The following is an 18,181-nucleotide window of genomic DNA, read 5'->3' on the forward strand; positions in this document are numbered from 1 at the left end:
GTCAAGGGGTCCCTCCGCATGTGAAACTCTCCGCTGTGGCGCCCAACAAGCCTGTGGGCACGACCCATGGAGGGCAGCCAGGCAGATAAGCTAACGCGATAATGGATGCACGGCCCCTAAGATCCATCCGCCACGCTTGCCTTCCCACGAAGATGACGACAGAGCCAGCGGCCTCTTCAACGACTCCCCTCCATCGCCAACCTCTGTAGACACTGCAAAGACGACACGCGCTTGTTGAGAATCGCCCGACTCACCATGGTATCAGACACCACCCCACGATGGGTTGCTGAGCTGCAATCACCTGTTCCAGTCAGGGCGAAAAGCGGAAACATCGCCGATCCACCAGGATTCCCTTCACAACTCCAGGGAAGCTCGAAGGTGTGCCATCCCGCCTCGTGACGATGGATACAGTCAAGTGCGAAGTCCGTGGCCACACTCTAACTCGGCTTTTTCTGCAGAAGCGCGACGCAAACAAGGACGGCCGGGCGCAGACCAAAACAGCCCCGACTCCCGAGGAGATGGACACCCTCAAGGTCAAAAAAGCATGGGAGGTTGCACTTGCGCCCATAAAAGGCCTACCCATGACCGCCATCATGATGTATATGTCAGGCAACTCGCTGCAGATATTCACCATCATGACCGTCTTTATGGCGTTCAAGAACCCCGTCGCCGGCATCATCGGCACCGCCCAGGCTTTCGAGCGTTTCGAGACCGAGACAAACAAGGACAAGATGCTGCAGGTCAAGATCGCCTACGTTCTGATGCAGTTTGCTGCTCTAGGGCTGGCCGTCTGGAAGGTTAATGCGATGGGTCTTTTACCGTGGGTTCCCCTTTGATCCATGCTACGTTTGTTTGGATCCTTGCTGACATTCTATTCTGTATGAAGGACAACAAGATCAGACTGGTTGGCTTGGGAAGTCCAGAGAGAGCCATTGGAGTACGCCGTGCCTGCATTATAGAGACAAGAGTCGATCAATATATGGCCCGCACCCCGTGCAGCCAAAACTCAGCCTAGAAATCACGGCTAACATGTCTTGTACATGTCAACCATGGATAACAATCCCATCTTGGTTTACAGGGCCGATATCTGTATGAACAGTCGTAGGTGCAAAGCAAGCTTGGTTATGCAGAAGCCTCTCAACTAGGTACCTGAAATGGGTGGTTAGACAAATAGGTTTGTTTCCACCTATCTCGTGCCACGTTTTTCTCCGGGATGGTCAAGATATCAGCCCAGGTTAAGACGGCAAATATCGCAGTCGATCAACAGTGTGATCGCCGCGTGGTTTTGTGGCAAAAAAGAGAACTGGGAGTGAAAATTCTCCAATAAATGTAGGGAATAAAGGCGAAATCACACAGCTCGGCGAAGACATAGGTAAGGAAACGTGTATGAGAATTACTAATGCTAAATCCATCTAAACAGCACGTCCATCTTCTATATTATGGGCTTGCTTCATGTTACAGGGTTCTGTTTTCGTTACCCATTCTGTGGGTTTCTAATGCTAAAATAATCAATCTGGTTGAGCAAACGGGGAGCAAGGTTTCGACAAGGCTCGTAAAAGAAAGCATTAATGGAGGTTTAGGATCTAGCGAGAGAGTGTGAACACCGAGTCCTGGGTGCCAGTTCGCTCGAGAAGTCTCGTTATTTCTCACCCTGCTGCGCTGCCTTCTCCTTCTCCTCCTCCTTCTGCTTTTTCATGCGCAGCCTCCGCTCCTCTCTCCAGCCGGGGCCCCAGCGAAGGAGGGCCAAGAGCGAGGGCGAGAAGGCGGCACAGAAGAGGCTGAGGAACGTGAAGCACCATCCACGCCCAAGAGCGCTGAGCATTTTCTCAATGAGGGACATGACGACGGCGCCCACGGAGCAGCGTATCAGGTTGTTGGCCGCGATGGCCGTAGCCGGTGCGTGAGGGTATCCGTCCACGAGGAGTGTGTTGAAGAGGGAGAAGGCGCCGTTGATGCAGATGCCGACAAAGAATATGAGCACCAGCGGCACGGCGATCATGACCTCCCTGTCCAGCGCCCAGCCGTAGCCGATGGTGCCGGCGAGGCCGAGGACCAGGAACGGTACGATGGGCTGGATGCGCGCGCGCTCGATTGGGAACTTGGACAGGTCGTCCCCGCGCTTCCGGTCGATGGTAAAGCCGATCTTACGCGCGATCCGCCGGTAGTTCCAGTCGAGCACGTAGCCCTGCGCGATGGCGGCCGCGAAGCAGCCCACGCCGTACGGCAGGTAGCAGAGCCCGATCTGCAGGTCCGAGAGCTTGTAGATGCGCGCGAACTCGGTCGAGAGGGTGGCGATGACCGACATGAAGAGGATGTAGAGTAACGAGTTGAACATTAAAATTAGGCCCAGGTCCTTCTCCAGCACGACCTTGAGCGTCTTGAAAGGGTTGGGCAGGTACAGCTTGCGTTTCTGCACGGTGTTCTCCTCGGCCGTGGGGTGCCTCCGCTGTCGCATGTACTCCACGAGCGTCAGGTTCCACCCTTGGGCAGGGATGGAGCCGTTCCCGACGACCTTGCGAGACGTCTCTGGGATGAACAGGGTATAGGGGATCAGCCAGACGAAGGCAAAGATGCCGCAGAACCAAAAGATTGCTCGCCAGCTGAGGTACTGCGAAAGGACACCGCCCAGCACTGGGCTGAGTGCGGGTCCGAGCTGGATACCGGCACTGACAAAGCCCATGTACTTCCCCCTCTCGGAGCTGACGGCGACGTCAGCGACCACGGCGAACCCCAGGGCGAGCGTGCCGCTGCTCCCTGCGCTCTGCAGGCACCTCAGGGCCATGAGGGCGGCGTAGTTATCCTGGAGGGCGAGGCCGATATTGGCGGCCACGTAGATGGAGAAGGCGATGATGAAGGCCGGCCTCCTGCCGGCCATGTCGCCAAAGTCGCCAAAGATGGTGGGCGACAGCCCCTGGAAGATCATGTAAGTCGTGAGCGTGAGGTTGATAAGCCCGACCGAGACGCCCAGGTCGTGTGATATGGCGTTCAGGGCGGGGAAGTAGATGTTGGCCGTCATGGGCGATATGCAGCTCGAGATGGAGACCATGACGATGATCCACGTCTTTGTGGACTTGCTGAAGACGGTGTACGCGGGACCACTTGGCACCCGGGCCAGCGCCTCCGGGTCCGGGGCCGAGTCCGGCTGCTCCCGGGACCCAGCAGAGCTGATGGAGTTTGCTCTCGACGGGGTCGCCCCGCCTAGGACGCCGGCGGAGCCTTCATGGTCTAGCCCCGAGTCTAGATCCGATTTCGCTGGGGGCGTTTCGGGTGTTGCCGAGGCAAGGGGAGGATTTGGAGGATTTGGAAAGTCTTGGTCACACTTCATGTTCAACTTTTCTTTAGAGCAGTGATGGATGGATGATATCGAATAGGTTTTGTTCCAAACCCACGTGTGTCTAACCGCCAAGACGAGAGGATAATATGTTAGGGACGGTGATTCTTAATCGGCTCAGCGATGGAGGCAAATTTTCACATTTCTCCACAATCATGTCCTTTCGCCCTGATGCATCCCCGCCCAGGTGCCGGCCAAAGCGAACGGAGGTGCCGAGGGAATGTATGGCCACGAGCGCCCACAGAGCCCTGTACCTGTCTACAGTATCTGTTGACCGCATTTGCCGCATCAGAGACACCGGCCTTTGATCGGAGTTAGGTCATATTTCCCACATATGTGGAGATGCCGGGTTGTTATTCCCGGTGCCGGAGCTCTCGAACGGGCCATGACGGCAACGGCCCCATCTTTTCTGTCTTGGCATTGATAGGGCCTGCCCCGAAGTAGGCTTCCCCTTGGCACGGGCCCGGGAGGCGTGCCTATTTTGCCGCTGGTGCCTGCCTAGAATCGGCGTTTTAATCTCGTTTCGCCGAGGGTAGCGTCGGCGGTCGTGGTCCGCCACCGAAATGAGCCTCATCATCATGCATCTCGAGGTGATTTGGAGTACGAGACCTGCGAAGAATGCAACCCACGAGGTTATCGTGAACGCCCGACGAGCAAGATCGGCGTGAAAATATTGGATATTGTCAGGGCATATCAAAGTTGCGCCTCATTGACTTTCCATACGAAATGAGGAAATTAGGCGCTATCGCTCAGAGACGGGGCCATGACTCAGCAATGAGTGGCGCATCGAGGTAGTGTGGCTGAGCAGAACCCACAAGCCACCACGAGAGCATCAATCAAGCCACGAATGACAACACCACAAGCTGATGTTGGCAGGGGTCTGATTTCAGGATGGTTTAAGGCGCCGAAACAGGGCGGGCATGTGAAATCGCCTTTGCTGTCGTCGTCGGCGGTCTCTTCCGGGGCTCGCCTGAGCTATCCCTAGCCTAACAATAACGATGACAGCTCTTACTGCTTCGTTTAATGAGCTACTGAAGCAGAGGGAGGCGCCTCCTGCGAAAACCAGCTTCAGCTTAGAGGAGCTCGACGAGTTCCTAAAGGAGGCATACCGGATCGTGGGTCATAACTCAAAGAACACTTTGGCTGGGCTGTGCTCCTTCATCACGACTAGCAATACCCTGGTGCTTGGACCAAAATCTAACAGTCAACACACATTGGTGTCCAGAACTCCCATATCGCCTCCCTCCATTCCAGACTCAAGGATGTCCGCCAGGCCTACCTCTCGACGGCGCCACAGCGCAAGTCGCACCTCCGGCAGCTGTCTCAATATCAACGCCAGCAAATACTCACGGACCACGAGCGTGAGGAGGTCGATGCAAACGCAAAGAAGATGCTGCGCGAGCTCAACGCCTCCATCCGGACCCTCGCCGACGCCGAGCAGCTGCGCCACGAGACGGAGCTCGTCGTGATCCGCAAGAAGTACGTCCGCGGGCTGGGCGCGCTGGGCGCGTGGGCGGCCGGCGACGTCGGAGGGGTGGGCGGCCGGCTCGGCGGGCTGGGGCGCAAGAGCAAGAGCAAGGAGCACCTGGAGGCCGAGGGCAGGGCGGCGCAGCTGGCCGGCCACCGCGAGGGCGTGCTCTGGTTCCTCCGCCAGCGGCTCCAGCGGTGCGTCGAGACGCAGCAGCACATGATGGAGACGCGCCTCACGCGCGAGGTGGAGAAGAGCCGCAGCGTGCTCGCTAAGGCGCGCCCCGGCCAGCACGTACGCTCCGCCTCCGGCCTGCCCGCGGAGCTGGCCACCCACCCCGGGTTCCAGGGCTTCCACGAGCCGGCGTCCGGGAACGCCTTTGGCGGTGGCAAGGGGTCTCCCCTTGCACACCTCGAAGAAGAAGAAAAGAAGCGACGTCAAGAGCCGGCCGACTTGACCGCCGATGAATTGCAAATGTTTGAAAAGGGAAGCCAGGATATGCTCAAATACTACGAAAGCACCCTGGACAAAGTCATGTATGTTCCCCACTGCGGTTTACCATTGTTAATATCATCGGCTGACGTATTCATCTTTCTACCCCTTTTCGTAGGTCTGCGGAGAAGTCTCTCTTGGAGATCTCGGAGTTGCAGACAGTCCTGGTCAACAGTCTAGCCACGCAGTCAGCTCATGTCGAACAGCTGGTCGCAGACTCTCTCAGTACGGAGGAGAATGTCGGCGGAGGAAATAAGGAGTTGAAGAAGGCGTCGGAAAAATGGCGCCCGGCCAAGCTTACCTTCTTTGGCGCTGTTGGGCTGTGTTCTGTGCTGGTGCTCTGGGACCTGGTGATATAAGCTTCTTGTACTCATGATAGTTGACGTATTGAAGAAAGTGAAGACATGGCTGCTTGCGGGGGGTAATGGACTTCCTGATGCGGTACAGGCGGGGAAGCGGCACCTTGAGCACTTTGAAGAAGACCAAATTAAACTGCTGATAATCCATGGTGACGGTTTATCTGGGTATTTGGGAAGCCTCGATATCTGGATGGAAATATCTGCTTCGCCTTAGTCTTATATCTCGAACCTCCCGGCCCGTGTACCGCCTCTTTTTACTCCTGCACCGTATCTCTCCTGGGCCGAGCTAGTCAACTTTTCCGCTCGAGTACTCTTTTTGGGCACCAACAGTAGAAGCAAAGCAACGCATTTCTGTACTTTTAAATGCGGCAACTTTCCGGATAATCTCAAGTACAGAAAATGCCAGCTGGGTGCGGAATTTGGAACGGTACGTCTTTATGCATTGTTGCTGGGGAGAGGGCTATTCCCATCAGCAATGGAATGGCGCTTGGTCGATAGAAGGATGCTTGCCATGTTGCCCTGAGTGGCCTGGGTTTCTGACCAATGGTGACTTTCAAATTAATATCTGAGGAACCGACCAACCAGGCTGGGTTGATTGGAGCGCCAAAGATGGAACAAGGGGGGTGGATTTTGCGCAGGTCAGATGTTCGCCCGCCTGGGCCCTACAGCAAGCTTGCAAGCACAACACCCCTGCGCCCCAGTCACTCCGGGCCTCGGGATTCGGTAACACAAGCGCTGGTAGAGGAACATTGAATACGGCTAACGCGACACGGTACCGTGCCGCGACTTCGGAACTTTGCCCATCTTCACATGCACTCGACTTTCGGGCGGCACGGAACCAAGATCAGCACGGCCCGCATAAAAAGCCCTAGGAGGGAGCCTCTGCTGTTGTGGCCGGAGCTGGAAATCTGTAACTATCTCGACCCAGAGAACCGAAGGGACCACACCGACCTCAAACGGATTCTGGCGATAGTCTCCTGACAACCCACTCCTTGTTGTTCCCCAAAAACTATCAAATCGCTCACCCCATCGAACCACTTTATGACACATCAAGTGGCGTGCATCCCTGATTTGAGCGGGAAATAGGTAGATTTTGTCGTATCTCGGTGACTAAATCGAGTCCACCAAAGCGGCAGTCGCAGCCGTGCGGCCGACAGGAGGAGCCTTCGCGCCGCGTGTTGGGATAGGCGCGCACGCACAGGGCCTGGTGCAACTGTTTAGGGGACCGACTGCATTAAGAGGCCTGGACGGTTCCTGGCGGCAGCTGCCCGTCCGTTCCGTTAAAAGGTGTCCCCAAAGATGCCATCCAACAACCGCACCACTTCCCCACAAACCTCCCCTTCTTCCTCGAACACGGCCGTCTCCCGAATACGCAACATTGCAAACCACATGATGGCGGCCCCTTCAACGAGCAGCTTCACGGCCGAGCTGGTCCCCCAGGCCCCAGAGGACCCCCTCTTCGGCTTGATGAGGGCCTACAGGGCCGACCAGAGCCCGAACAAAGTCGACTTGGTGGGGCAACCCTCTCCAGCACTGCGCGCCTGCTTTCCGGCTCTTTCCTTTGCTCCCCACGTCTGGGACGACCCAGAGAGCTAATTCTTCCGTGTCTTTCCGATCGCAGGGAATTGGCGCCTACAGGGACGACAATGCGAAGCCGTGGGTGCTTCCCGTCGTGAAGAAGGTACGACCTGGCCGATCTCATTTGGTTGTTTTTTTCCCGTGTGGCAGAGCTAGAGACGGTTTCCGGGCTCAATGCCACCAAAACAAAAAACTACCCCGCCAGCCGTGCTTGGAGCTCTCTTGCTTTACGCCCCTGCCGAGCATACCATTAGCCAAGGCTATGGAATCTTCCTTACTAACCACGGATACGCGGCAACGGCGCACAGGCGGACGACATCATCCGTAACGACCCCGAGCTCAACCATGAGTACCTCCCGATCGCCGGCCTGGCCTCGTTCACGAGCAAGGCTGCCGAGCTGATGCTGGGCGCCGACACGCCGGCCAAGGGTCGCGTCACGTCAGTCCAGACCATCTCGGGCACTGGCGCCGTCCACCTGGGCGCGCTGTTCCTGCAGAAGTTCTACCGCAAGGCCCACCCAACCTCCGTCTACCTGTCCAACCCGACCTGGGCGAACCACAACCAGATCTTCGGAAACGTCGGCGTCCCCACCGCCACCTACCCCTACTTCGACAAGTCGACCAAGGGCCTCGACTTTGAGGGCATGAAGGCTGCCCTGCAGCAGGCAGAGGACCACTCCGTCATCCTGTTGCACGCCTGCGCGCACAATCCAACGGGCGTCGACCCGACCCAAGATCAGTGGCGTGAGATTGCGGGCATCATGCGCGAGAAGAACCACTTCCCCTTCTTCGACTGTGCTTACCAGGGATTCGCTTCGGGCGACCTCGACCGCGACGCCTGGGCCGTGAGGTATTTTGTCGAGCAGGGATTCGAGCTTGTCATTGCCCAGTCGTTTGCCAAGAACTTTGGTTTGTACGGTGAGCGGGCCGGATGCCTCCACGTCGTTGGCGCGCCGGTGGCAGATGCGACCGAAACCATCGGGCGCGTGGCATCGCAGCTCGCGATCCTGCAGCGGTCTGAAATTTCCAACCCGCCCATCTACGGCGCGCGCGTGGCCAGCACCGTGCTCAACGATGCGGCGCTATTTGCCGAGTGGAAGGAGAACTTGCAGACCATGTCTGGGCGCATCATCAGCATGCGGACGGCGCTTCGGTCCAAGCTCGAGGAGCTGGGCACGCCAGGAACCTGGAATCACATCACGGACCAGATCGGCATGTTCAGTTTCACGGGCCTGTCGGAAGAGCAAGTGCTCAAGCTGCGCAGCGAGTTCCACGTCTACATGACCAAGAACGGACGCATCAGCATGGCTGGCCTCAACACGCGCAACGTCGACTACTTTGCCAAGGCTGTTGACAAGATTGTGAGGGAGTCGCAGTAGAGGGCGTTTGGTTCCAGGGGATGAGGATGATTAGACTAGCTGGGCTGGCGCTTGCGGCAAGCTTCGATTTACACAGGGTCGCTTTTGAATGGCACTGTAGTTTGAGCAGAGGCCCGTGCCATGCATGACCTTGACAAAAATGATAAACCCCGTCAAACCTTGATGGGCCATTGTAGCTGATTGAGCTCGTGAAGGAGAGTGAAGAAGCAGTCGCTGGAATGTACGTCATCCGTATCTGCTCCGCGGCCAGGCCCTAAAAAGTGCAGGAAGCAAGCAAAGGCATAGGTTTGATTACATAATACGACACAACACACCTGCCCGCGCCTCCATGCCGCCATGTGGGTCTTCTCAGGAAGGGACGCCCGAAGCGGTTCATCTATGGAGGGACACCACCACGCTGCTCTGTTGGGGGACTAGACCTGAGCTTGGGCTTGCACAGCGCGTAATAAATCACAGAGGCTCGCGCGATTGTCGACCAGTCATCGCCGTGCCGTCGCAACTCGCCCGCATCACCACGCCCTCGCTAGGAGCTATGCTAGCCGTAGCACCGACGCAACCATGGTGTGCAATGTCTGCTTCGACCTGCGCCCCGAAAGGGCAGAAGCGGCCAAGAGCTGGGAGTCGTCGCAGTGGGCTCGGCTGAAGATCAGCTTCGTGGCTCTCCTGAGGAGCAAGGGGCGGGGCTGCCAGATCTGCTACGCCATCTTCCGCGGCCTCGAGATCTTCACCGAGAACCTCCGCCTCGGCCTGCCGATGAACACGTTCCTGCGAAACCTCAGCCCGGAGCGCTCCCATCTGTTCATGACCATGGTCGACGGCGGCCCCCTCGAGTTCGCCGCCCTGATCCGGCTGCCGTCGATGATGCGGGACTGGACTAGGAAGCGCAGAAGCCGCTTCGCTATTTGCTTTGAGCTGTTCACCGACCAAAGCCCCTGTTAGTAACCGCGACATGGGCATGCGTGCCCCGCGCCTTTGCCTCTGTTTACACTGGCTTCTCTCTGGCTACCTGCCTACCTAGACACTCGGGCGCTGACCTCTCATGCGGTCTCACAGCCTCGCCGATACCCATCAAGGGGATTGGACCGGGCAGAAGGGTTGCGGTAAAGCCCAGCACGGACCGCCGAGTAAAGTTGATCAAGGAGTGGGTCAAGGACTGCCAGGAGAACCATGCCTTTTGTCGCGAATGGCGAGCTTCGTCGGACAGCCCCGGCCCGAGGAGGATGCTGGATCTGAGCGGCAACCCGCGGTCGCGAGTCAGGCTGGTCGACCCGTTCGACCGCGCCGTCGACGGGGACTACATTACGTTCATCCATCCGTGTCCCAATCGCGGCGCCGACGGTGGCGCCGACGCGGCCGTCTACAGGTTGACGACCAGCAACTACGCCTCACTCAAACGCGGCATCCGCTGGGCCGACCTCCCGGCCTCATACAAGGATGCCGTGGCTGTGGCCTCGGAGCAGGGGGTGCGTTATCTTTGGATCGATGCCCTTTGCGTCATTCAAGACGATGACACAGATTTCCACTGGCACATTGAGAACCTCGGGGAGATATACAAGGCCTCCCTCTTCACCATTTCCCCAACCAGGCTGCGGGATGCCGGAGCCTCCTTTTTGGGTCCCAGGAGACTCGTCCCCACTGCCTGGGCTGCGAGCATGGCGGATGAGATTGGGGTCGGAGAAGAGTCGATGAGGACGCATGAGGTGGTGCTGAGACGCGGCAAGCACACGTTTTCCGTTTATATACGACGGCGACTCTGCGCCAGCCACCATCACCTCTGCTGTGATAAAGTCGGTCGTTGTGGGCACACTTTGATCAACCTATACTGGAACTTCCTCACCCCTCACTGGATGCCGCTGCTGGGCCCGATGCTTTCATCGGCCTGGTCGTTCATGCAGCGACTGACCTCGACGCGGACGGTGCATTTCCATGGTTCCGAGATGGTCTGGGAGTGCCAGACCGGGCACAAGTGCGAGTGCAACGTCTCACTTAAGAACAGTCTGCCTGACCCGCGCCTCCCGTCTTCCTTGGCGACTGTGCCTTCGAAGCAAGGTCATGACGATGATCGCTTCGCGGCATCCTTCTATAGCGATCGCTGGGGTGCCCTGATAAGGCTCTTTACCCGTCTGAGCATGCCGGACAACAGACATCGTCTTCATGCTCTCGCCGGTTACATGTCGATATATGGAAAAAAGAAAGCGGGCTACTTCGCCGGGCTAATTGCAAACACACCAGAGGAGTTGGCCAGGTCCCTCCTCTGGTGGGTGAGTAAAGTGGAGGAGGGGCCTGCAAGAAAGAGCTTCAGGTTCGACTGTCGGCCCGCGGTGCCATCGTGGTCTTGGGCGTCTGTCGGCACCGAGGCCCCGGACTCTGTCGTCCTCCTGGATTTCACGCTCAATCGACGCCGCATGATGTTTGTGCCCGACCCCGGCTTTGAGGTCGAGTCGATCGACCATCGCTCACTGGCGGGAGATGCAGAGTACGGCGCCCTGAGTGGTGATTCGTGGGCGATTTCTCTGCGCGGGCACATTATGCTGGCCAAGATCAGCCCAAGATTTAGATGGCACAAGGGCCATCCCTTTGTACCCTCGAGTAGCCCATTGCTAGACTTTTTCCTCCCTTCTCCGTTCAACCTACCACCGCGGCCTCCACTGATGCGCACAACTGGACCTGGCCCTCATCCCCCAACCCTGGCGCCCCCGGACATTCCAACCAATCTGCCTGAGGCGCAACAAAACGCGCACTGGGCCCAGTTCAGGCAACTTCAAAGCTGGTTCCGGGATGCGCCTCCGCCCATGGAGTTTGACGCCCTCTTTATATCGCACGCCGTGTTCAAGTGGGATTGCGACTACTGGGCCGAGCGGGCGCACTCTCAAAAGGAGCCCATCTACGCTTACTTTTTGCTTCTCGGGCGTGTCGCTCCCGACGATGGGAACGTCCTCGACACCCACGTCCTCGGGCCCAACGCGGCATACCCCGCCGGTAGCTACCACGGCGAAGCAACCTCGCATGAGCAACCCGAGCGCGAGACCTGGGACATTGGGTTGGTACTCCAGAGACCTGGGTCCGGTGGTGCCTTGGGGGACAAGGATCAAGGCGGCGGGTCGGGTCAGAGCGGGCTCTTGTCGCTTCAGCGAGTCGGCATCTTTACGGTCCCGCGTGTGAGAAATTTCTTTGGCAATTCGCAGGTCCAGGAGGTTCTTTTGGTGTAAAGCGACGTGGGAGAGTCGGTTGAGACCAGTCGCTGGCAGGTGGTCAAGGCCCAACTAGGTCTAGTCGTTAGGTGCGGCTACATACGGCTTGCATTCAACCCTGCTAGACCCATCCAGCTGGGTGGGCCATACCGGGTATGATACTGGACTCGGCTGGATGGCTAAGCTTTACGCCAAGGAACGGGATCGACTCGAAAGCCGGCTCGGCAGCGGGCCGCGTTTTCTGAAAAACACCCTTATCGGAGACGAGGGCAGACAGAGACATCTTTTCCTCTTTTTTATTTTCTTTCTTTTTGTTAGCATCACCTCTTCTAATACCCCCAGGCGCTGGAACAAGGCCAAAGCACCGGAAGGACTGGTTAATGGCACTAGCTCAGAGGTCACTGTGGGATGATGTATCACTGAGCGGGATGGGTTCATTAGGCAAGAGCTTTGATCTTTTGGCAACGACAAGGTGTGTCGGTGACGGCTCCGGTCGTACGGAACGCGCAGAGGCCAGGACAGAACAGCTCGGCTATTGTATAGCGTACCTAGTTTAACTTACATACAGCACAGTGTAGGGCCTCGACGTCAGACGCCACAAACGAAAAACAGAAATTTCACAGTTCAACATAAACAAAGCACTAGCGCGTGCTGGCCTCCTGTTGCCGCCGACAACGGGGCTGATGGATGTTTCTCATATTTTGGACATCCACGCTGAGGTGACTCTTCAGCGCGAACATGCCGAATTCCGAGCTTTGAGTGGCCGGACCGGGCCACCCTTGGCCGCAGAAGGGCCAGAGAGCCCCACTGGCGGCATGCAATACATGCCCGGCGGTTCCTGCCGGGTTGCCACCACTCCTTTTCTTTTTGCTCTTTTGTTATGGACAGAGCCGTAGCTGATTTCGCTTACTAGTACGTGACCGTTGTGGCACAAAGGAGAAAGAAAGCTTGACGCGAAGCTGCCCGACATTGTCAACAAATAGGGCTGGCCCTGGCCCGTCCAATCCCCGGCAGGAGGGCAGAGAACGGTATCCTTGAGGTCCATTTGGGCCTAGAAAAGTCCCGAGAACGGATGAGGATAATGGCCAGGGCGGGCGCAGTCCGTGTTATTCCCGCTAGCGTTGCGACGCCGGTACAGTATTTCGTACCCATGATGGATTTATCAAGTCAAGCTCGGTGGGTCCCAATGCTTGTCATAGCTTCGTGTTGATGTATAATGTTGACTTGGTCGGCAGGGCTATCAGGGGTTTGAAGGGTTTGGCTGGAGTATATAAGTAAACGATCACCTCGAGGGCTGGTGGAGGAAATCATGGAATACAGCGTCCATCTTTGCTTGGGGTGAACGCCCCTTATTTTTTGCCCCCTTGAATCTGGCAGTATTTCCATCCCTTTCTAATTGCCAGCCTGTTTATTCTATCTCTCCTTTCCTCATCCCACGATGGAAGGCGTCGTATCTACACCAGGCACCGTCGGTGTCGTGGCAAGTAAGGAAGCCGGTCAACCGCCAGAATATGCCCCAGACGAACACGATCCACGGCGGTCGGCCGTAGAAGGCGGAAGCGGCCAGGAAGATGCCCAGTACCAGTCCATCGTCCCCCGGCCCAAGGACGCAATACCACCGCCCGGCAAAGTGGGGACATCGCCCCCATCGCCTTCGTCACCACGGAGGGCGTCGAGAGAACGCCACCACCGCGACAGCGCCGGCAGCGACCTGATCGAGCGCCGGCGGTCGAGGTCGTCGACGACCAGCAGCGCCGCGGCGCACAAGGAGCGGCGCGCGGACCCTCGGCTGGACGTGAACCTGCCGTACCGGACGCTGACGGCCGACGCCAACTTTGACGAGTTCACGACCGAGAACCCGGCCGGCAAGATCCCCGGTCCCGAGTCGCGCCGGGGCCCCGACGGCCGCCCCTACAGGCTCGTGACGTTCGTGCCGGGCGACCCCGAGAACCCCAAGAACTGGTCCCGGGCCTACAAGTGGTACGCCACCATGATCGTGGCCGCCACCTGCTTCGTCGTCGCGTTCGCGTCGAGCGTCATCACGGCCGACATCGCCGGCATGGCCGAGGAGTTTGGTGTTGGCCAGGAGGTGGCGCTGGTCAGCATTACCGTCTTTGTCGTCGGTTTTGGTGTTGGTGCGTTGTCTCTTGTCTGGGCGTTGGATCGCTAGGTCGTCGTGGGTTGGAAAAAGGCTGACTTTTCGCTTTCCTTAGGTCCCATGATCTTTGCGCCGCTGTCTGAGATTTACGGTAGACGCATCATCTAGTACGCACCCTCGATGAATGACCTGTACTGTGGCTTTACTGACACTGGCCTGCCTCCCCTCGCAGCGGCTCGACCCTCCTCGTGGCCGTCATCTTCATCATCCCGTGCGCACTCGCGACCAACATCGAGACGCTGCTGGTCTGCCGCGCCATCGACGGCATCGCCTTCTCGGCGCCCATGACGCTCGTGGGCGGCACGCTCGCCGATTTATGGCCCAACTCGGAGCGCGGCGTGCCCATGGCCGCCTTCAGCGCCGCGCCCTTCATCGGCCCGGCCGTCGGGCCCCTCGTCGGCGGCTACCTGGCCGACGCGACGAGCTGGCGGTGGCTGTACTGGATCCAGCTCGTCCTCGCGGGGGTCGTGTGGGTTCTGATCACCTTCACCGTGCCCGAGACGTACGCGCCCACGATCCTGGCGCGCCGCGCGGGCAGGCTAAGGCGCGAGACGGGCGAGCGCGGCCACGTCACGGAGCAGGACCTGGACATGCGGCCGGCGGGCGAGCGGCTGGGCGTCTTCCTCGTCAGGCCGTTCCAGCTGCTGTTTGGCGAGCTGATTGTGTTTTTGATCTCGCTGTACATGAGCGTCTTGTACGGCCTGTTGTACATGTAAGTTGGCTCTCCGAGATGCACGGTCAGGAGTTATGAGTGGAATGCTGACCTAGGCGGGAACTCGTTTCGAACAGGTTCTTTATTGCGTTTCCGATCATATACCAAAAGGGCAAAGGCTTCACAGCTGGACAGACGGGTCTCATGTTCATCCCGTGCGCCATAGGCGTGAGTTTAAAAGATTCTCGGCACTGTTTCTCTGATGCGCTGGCTGACACAACAACCCCACAGGTCCTCATCTCTGCCTTCTGCGCGCCGTTCGTCAACAACCACTACCTCAAGCTGGTGCGCAGGCACAGCGGCAAGCCGCCGGCCGAGGCGCGGCTGATCCCCATGATGTGCAGCTGCTGGTTCATCCCGGCGGGGCTCTTCATCTTCGCCTGGAGCTCGTACCCGCAGCTCTCGTGGGCGGGACCGGCCATGGGCGGATTCTGCGTGGGGTTCGGGTTCATCTTCCTGTACAACTCGGCCAACAACTACCTGGTGGACTCGTACCAGCACCAGGCCGCGTCGGCGCTGGCCGCCAAGACCTTCATCCGCAGCTTCTGGGGCGCCGCCGTCGTGCTCTTCACCGAGCAGATGTACGACCGCCTGGGCGACCAGTGGGCCTCGACGCTCATTGCCCTCATCAGTGTCGCCTGCTGCGCCATCCCGTTCCTGTTCTGGCGCTACGGCGCCGCCATCCGCCGTCGGAGCAAGTTTGCCTACGGCGGTGATGACGATGAGGTCGAGGAGGGGCACATGTCGTCGTCGTCGGACGCGGATGTGGAGAAGGGCAAGACCGCGGCCGCGCAGGAGCCGGCTAGGGACATGGAGGATCTGAGGAGGGCGCAGAGCTATGTCAGTAACCCTTGAGCAGCTCGAGGGGCTGGCTGGACGGCGATGGACGCGTAAAGGATGGGGTTTCGGCGATTATGTCAGTCTCCTTTCAGGTGGGGGTAGAGGTAAAAGAGGGGAGGAGAGCTCGATATTAATTAATAGACGATAGATTTTTTGCGAGGATACGGAGGAAAATATAAAGTAGAACCGATCACTTGTCGGAGCTAAAGCAACATGAGGGTTATTGCGCAAACGTAGCCCCTGAATCGCACAGTGTTTGGTGTGCAGGCTTGCGCACGGTTTCCGGGCTCCTTTCTCATCACCGGCCAGACGGCTCTGTGGATGTCTATGGTCAAATAACATGGAAGGTATCTGCAGTGCGCAGCTGTTTGTATCGGAAGCAGCAAGCTATAGAGTCCCGACAAATCCATGTATTCCCGGTCCATTTCAGATCACATTGCCAGAACCCTAGCCCCCATCTCGTTCATGCTCCCTGCTCTGAAGCCAGCCCCCTATCCCGAGTCATCTCTCATCGACGGCGATTGAGGCAACTCAACGTCAACAGCCGCCTCCTCGGGTAGACCTAGCTGGAGCGTCTCAGGCCCGGGGAACCGCTTCTTGGTTTTCTTCCCCCTCCCGCCCTTTGCCCCGCCGGCGACCCTGTCCCTCCTGAGCAGCTTGATATACCGGGTCGCCATCTCCACCACGTCCGCCTTGGACGACAGCGCGTTCAGCTGGCCCGCCTCGTCCAGCAGCCCGTCCTGTCCGGGGCTGTACCCGACCGTGAGCTGCGCCTCAAGGTCCCGGATCGCGCCTGTCAGGCGGTCCCGTCGGGCCTTTTCCGAGACGCGGTGGGCCTTGCGCTTCGACACCGACTCGACTGCAACTGGTGGTGGTGGTGCCGCTCCTGGCTCCAGGGCCCAGGCTTGGTCGGTGATAAAGCCCCTTTCTGGGAGAGCTGGGAGCTGCGCAGGGGGTCTCGGCTCGTCAAAGTCTCGGTCGGCAAAGGCTAGAGGGCTGGCCGTTTCGGGCTCGACGGAGTCGTCCGCTGACTGCGGGGTTGGGATGCCATGGGGGCTCCAGGAATAGTATTGCAGTCCGTGGTCGGGTACGTTATTCTGAGTAGAGTTAGGCAAATAATGGATAATCACAGCCGTGTCTGCTCGGCTCCATGTAATCAGAGAAGACAGTCGACGAACGCTTTGGTAATCGGCATATGGCAGTTGATGATGTTCAGAAGGCCCTGGCAAATATATGGCGGCAGCAGGAGCTTCGCTGGCCAGTGGACTTAACTCGCTGGCGTGTTGTATAAATGCGAGCAGTTGGTGGATTGAAGGATCAATCTCGAGCATCATCCCCCGAGTTCCAGTGGCTGACGTGGGATGTCTTGGTTATTGTGGAGTGCCGCCTGATCATGAGCTGCGAAGAGACTTCGTATTACACTGTGCCGGGGTGAATAGATTGCGGCGATGGGTGCTCTCACAAAAGATCTATGATAGGAATTGCTTGGTTCTAGTTTGATGCTACCTCACAAGTTGCGCCAACTAAAGCCAGGCGCTGCATTCTCCGGGCTGAGCCCTTTGACGAGACCTCCGGAACCTCGACCAAAATCCACCTGCCTCGCCCTCAAAGCAACGTTCAACCGGTGCTGCAAAAAGGAAAACTAACCCCACGGAGTGTGGGATGATGGGCATATGGGCGTAGCGGTGCAGCGGCTCCCTGCCATGTCACAGTCCCTCGGCCGTAGAACGGGCTGCGCCGCCCACGGCCAGCCAAGGGACAACCACGACGTAGCGCCAGCTTCTTGCGTCCAGATGGATGACTTCCCTGCATGACCCAGATCCTCGGGAATGCCGCTTGGGGGTGAGCTAGTCGTGTTTCTAGACAAGTTAAGCGAAGAAGAGGGGCCCAGATCGTATTCAGCTGTCGACACAACCACCACGGCGTCACAAACAGCCCCAAGAAGCAAAAAGAGACCAGGGAATGTGGCAAGGAGGGATGGAAGCTGCACGGGGTGATATGTGTTGGGGCCTATCCATGTCGCTTTAGGGGGTTTGCTACTGGACAGCAGGCCCGTCTCCGCGGCACAGGCGGTTCACTAGCCACAGGAATATTATCAATAGTTTTGACCACAACCCCAGCTGCCCTGAGGGCGGGTTACGACGGCAGTCCGTGGCTGGATCACGCAATTGCCCCTGACACTGATTTCTGCGTGAAGGATCCAGCAACTCTAAGCCTTGTGGGGAAAGGTGGCATGAGCCTGGAGGCCTTCCGGGCGGCTGGGACTGAGAAATTGTCCCCTAGGCGTGGCAGGCAGTTAGGTTCGGTTATTTTGACCAAGCTTAGTCGCAGGGTGTCGCCCGTGGGGTTCACTTCCATGGGGAATGTAGTTGCCCGCTGGAAGCGTACGACTTCCCCGTTAGCATAGCAGCCGCGCCCAGGGGGAAAGGATTAAGAAGGCGGTAGGAGAGCACGAGAGATGATTCCCACCACGGCAAGACGGCCAGCCTTTTTGAGCCAGCGTAGCTTCCAGGAAGGCGCGGACAAAAAAAAAAAAAACCTCAAGAATCAACGCAGGACACTAGGATAGGCAAGGGCGGGCTGAAGTCGGATATCGGATTGGGTCGACGACGAGGATGGAAGACAACTTACACGTGGGCGAGCAGGTGTAACGGAAATATCACAACACAATCT

At 58.1% G+C, this 18,181-nt stretch overlaps 7 protein-coding genes across 7 annotated transcripts; 5 read left to right on the forward strand and 2 right to left on the reverse strand.

Annotated features, from left to right (window-relative positions):
* The first annotated feature begins 89 nt into the window (after positions 1-89).
* On the forward strand, positions 90-1,214 carry GGTG_03019 (ER membrane DUF1077 domain-containing protein). Its single transcript, XM_009220797.1, has 3 exons — positions 90-378; positions 459-820; positions 887-1,214. The coding sequence occupies exons 1-3, from the start codon at positions 256-258 to the stop codon at positions 957-959; spliced, it is 558 nt and encodes a 185-aa protein (XP_009219061.1). The 5' UTR covers positions 90-255; the 3' UTR covers positions 960-1,214.
* A 135-nt stretch (positions 1,215-1,349) lies between these two features.
* On the reverse strand, positions 1,350-4,035 carry GGTG_03020 (hypothetical protein). The gene has a single exon (XM_009220798.1). It carries the CDS (start codon positions 3,323-3,325, stop codon positions 1,640-1,642), a length of 1,686 nt encoding a protein of 561 aa, XP_009219062.1. The 5' UTR covers positions 3,326-4,035; the 3' UTR covers positions 1,350-1,639.
* Positions 4,036-4,192: 157 nt separating this feature from the next.
* On the forward strand, positions 4,193-5,941 carry GGTG_03021 (hypothetical protein). Its single transcript, XM_009220799.1, has 3 exons — positions 4,193-4,446; positions 4,557-5,335; positions 5,410-5,941. Exons 1-3 carry the CDS (start codon positions 4,330-4,332, stop codon positions 5,648-5,650), a joined length of 1,137 nt encoding a protein of 378 aa, XP_009219063.1. The 5' UTR covers positions 4,193-4,329; the 3' UTR covers positions 5,651-5,941.
* Positions 5,942-6,501: 560 nt separating this feature from the next.
* GGTG_03022 (aspartate aminotransferase) lies at positions 6,502-8,787 on the forward strand. The gene is made up of 3 exons (XM_009220800.1): positions 6,502-7,162; positions 7,272-7,331; positions 7,537-8,787. The coding sequence occupies exons 1-3, from the start codon at positions 6,950-6,952 to the stop codon at positions 8,605-8,607; spliced, it is 1,344 nt and encodes a 447-aa protein (XP_009219064.1). The 5' UTR covers positions 6,502-6,949; the 3' UTR covers positions 8,608-8,787.
* A 24-nt stretch (positions 8,788-8,811) lies between these two features.
* Positions 8,812-12,442, forward strand: GGTG_03023 (hypothetical protein). Its single transcript, XM_009220801.1, has 2 exons — positions 8,812-9,541; positions 9,661-12,442. The coding sequence occupies exons 1-2, from the start codon at positions 9,166-9,168 to the stop codon at positions 11,814-11,816; spliced, it is 2,532 nt and encodes an 843-aa protein (XP_009219065.1). The 5' UTR covers positions 8,812-9,165; the 3' UTR covers positions 11,817-12,442.
* A 659-nt stretch (positions 12,443-13,101) lies between these two features.
* Positions 13,102-15,778, forward strand: GGTG_03024 (hypothetical protein). The gene is made up of 5 exons (XM_009220802.1): positions 13,102-13,933; positions 14,012-14,063; positions 14,129-14,668; positions 14,746-14,836; positions 14,900-15,778. Exons 1-5 carry the CDS (start codon positions 13,237-13,239, stop codon positions 15,521-15,523), a joined length of 2,004 nt encoding a protein of 667 aa, XP_009219066.1. The 5' UTR covers positions 13,102-13,236; the 3' UTR covers positions 15,524-15,778.
* An 82-nt stretch (positions 15,779-15,860) lies between these two features.
* On the reverse strand, positions 15,861-16,839 carry GGTG_03025 (hypothetical protein; the record flags this gene model as incomplete). Its single annotated transcript, XM_009220803.1, has 1 exon — positions 15,861-16,839. One exon carries the CDS (start codon positions 16,837-16,839, stop codon positions 16,000-16,002), a length of 840 nt encoding a protein of 279 aa, XP_009219067.1. The 3' UTR covers positions 15,861-15,999.
* Between the last annotated feature and the right edge of the window lie 1,342 nt (positions 16,840-18,181).

The sequence above is a fragment of the Gaeumannomyces tritici genome (genome assembly GCF_000145635.1).
Source record: "Gaeumannomyces tritici R3-111a-1 unplaced genomic scaffold supercont2.2, whole genome shotgun sequence".
In the NCBI taxonomy this organism is placed as follows: domain Eukaryota; kingdom Fungi; phylum Ascomycota; class Sordariomycetes; order Magnaporthales; family Magnaporthaceae; genus Gaeumannomyces; species Gaeumannomyces tritici.

Coding starts and splice junctions, on each gene's coding strand:
- GGTG_03019 (XM_009220797.1), top strand. CDS start 256: ATGGTATCAGACACCACCCCACGATGGGTTGCTGAGCTGCAATCACCT. Junction 379..458: donor AACTCCAGGGAAGCTCGAAG/GTGTGCCATCCC, acceptor CTTTTTCTGCAG/AAGCGCGACGCAAACAAGGA. Junction 821..886: donor AATGCGATGGGTCTTTTACC/GTGGGTTCCCCT, acceptor TTCTGTATGAAG/GACAACAAGATCAGACTGGT.
- GGTG_03020 (XM_009220798.1), bottom strand. CDS start 3,325: ATGAAGTGTGACCAAGACTTTCCAAATCCTCCAAATCCTCCCCTTGCC.
- GGTG_03021 (XM_009220799.1), top strand. CDS start 4,330: ATGACAGCTCTTACTGCTTCGTTTAATGAGCTACTGAAGCAGAGGGAG. Junction 4,447..4,556: donor TAAAGGAGGCATACCGGATC/GTGGGTCATAAC, acceptor ATTGGTGTCCAG/AACTCCCATATCGCCTCCCT. Junction 5,336..5,409: donor AGCACCCTGGACAAAGTCAT/GTATGTTCCCCA, acceptor CCCTTTTCGTAG/GTCTGCGGAGAAGTCTCTCT.
- GGTG_03022 (XM_009220800.1), top strand. CDS start 6,950: ATGCCATCCAACAACCGCACCACTTCCCCACAAACCTCCCCTTCTTCC. Junction 7,163..7,271: donor GCCCGAACAAAGTCGACTTG/GTGGGGCAACCC, acceptor TTCCGATCGCAG/GGAATTGGCGCCTACAGGGA. Junction 7,332..7,536: donor TGCTTCCCGTCGTGAAGAAG/GTACGACCTGGC, acceptor AACGGCGCACAG/GCGGACGACATCATCCGTAA.
- GGTG_03023 (XM_009220801.1), top strand. CDS start 9,166: ATGGTGTGCAATGTCTGCTTCGACCTGCGCCCCGAAAGGGCAGAAGCG. Junction 9,542..9,660: donor GTTCACCGACCAAAGCCCCT/GTTAGTAACCGC, acceptor GCGGTCTCACAG/CCTCGCCGATACCCATCAAG.
- GGTG_03024 (XM_009220802.1), top strand. CDS start 13,237: ATGGAAGGCGTCGTATCTACACCAGGCACCGTCGGTGTCGTGGCAAGT. Junction 13,934..14,011: donor TGTCGTCGGTTTTGGTGTTG/GTGCGTTGTCTC, acceptor CGCTTTCCTTAG/GTCCCATGATCTTTGCGCCG. Junction 14,837..14,899: donor TCATCCCGTGCGCCATAGGC/GTGAGTTTAAAA, acceptor ACAACCCCACAG/GTCCTCATCTCTGCCTTCTG.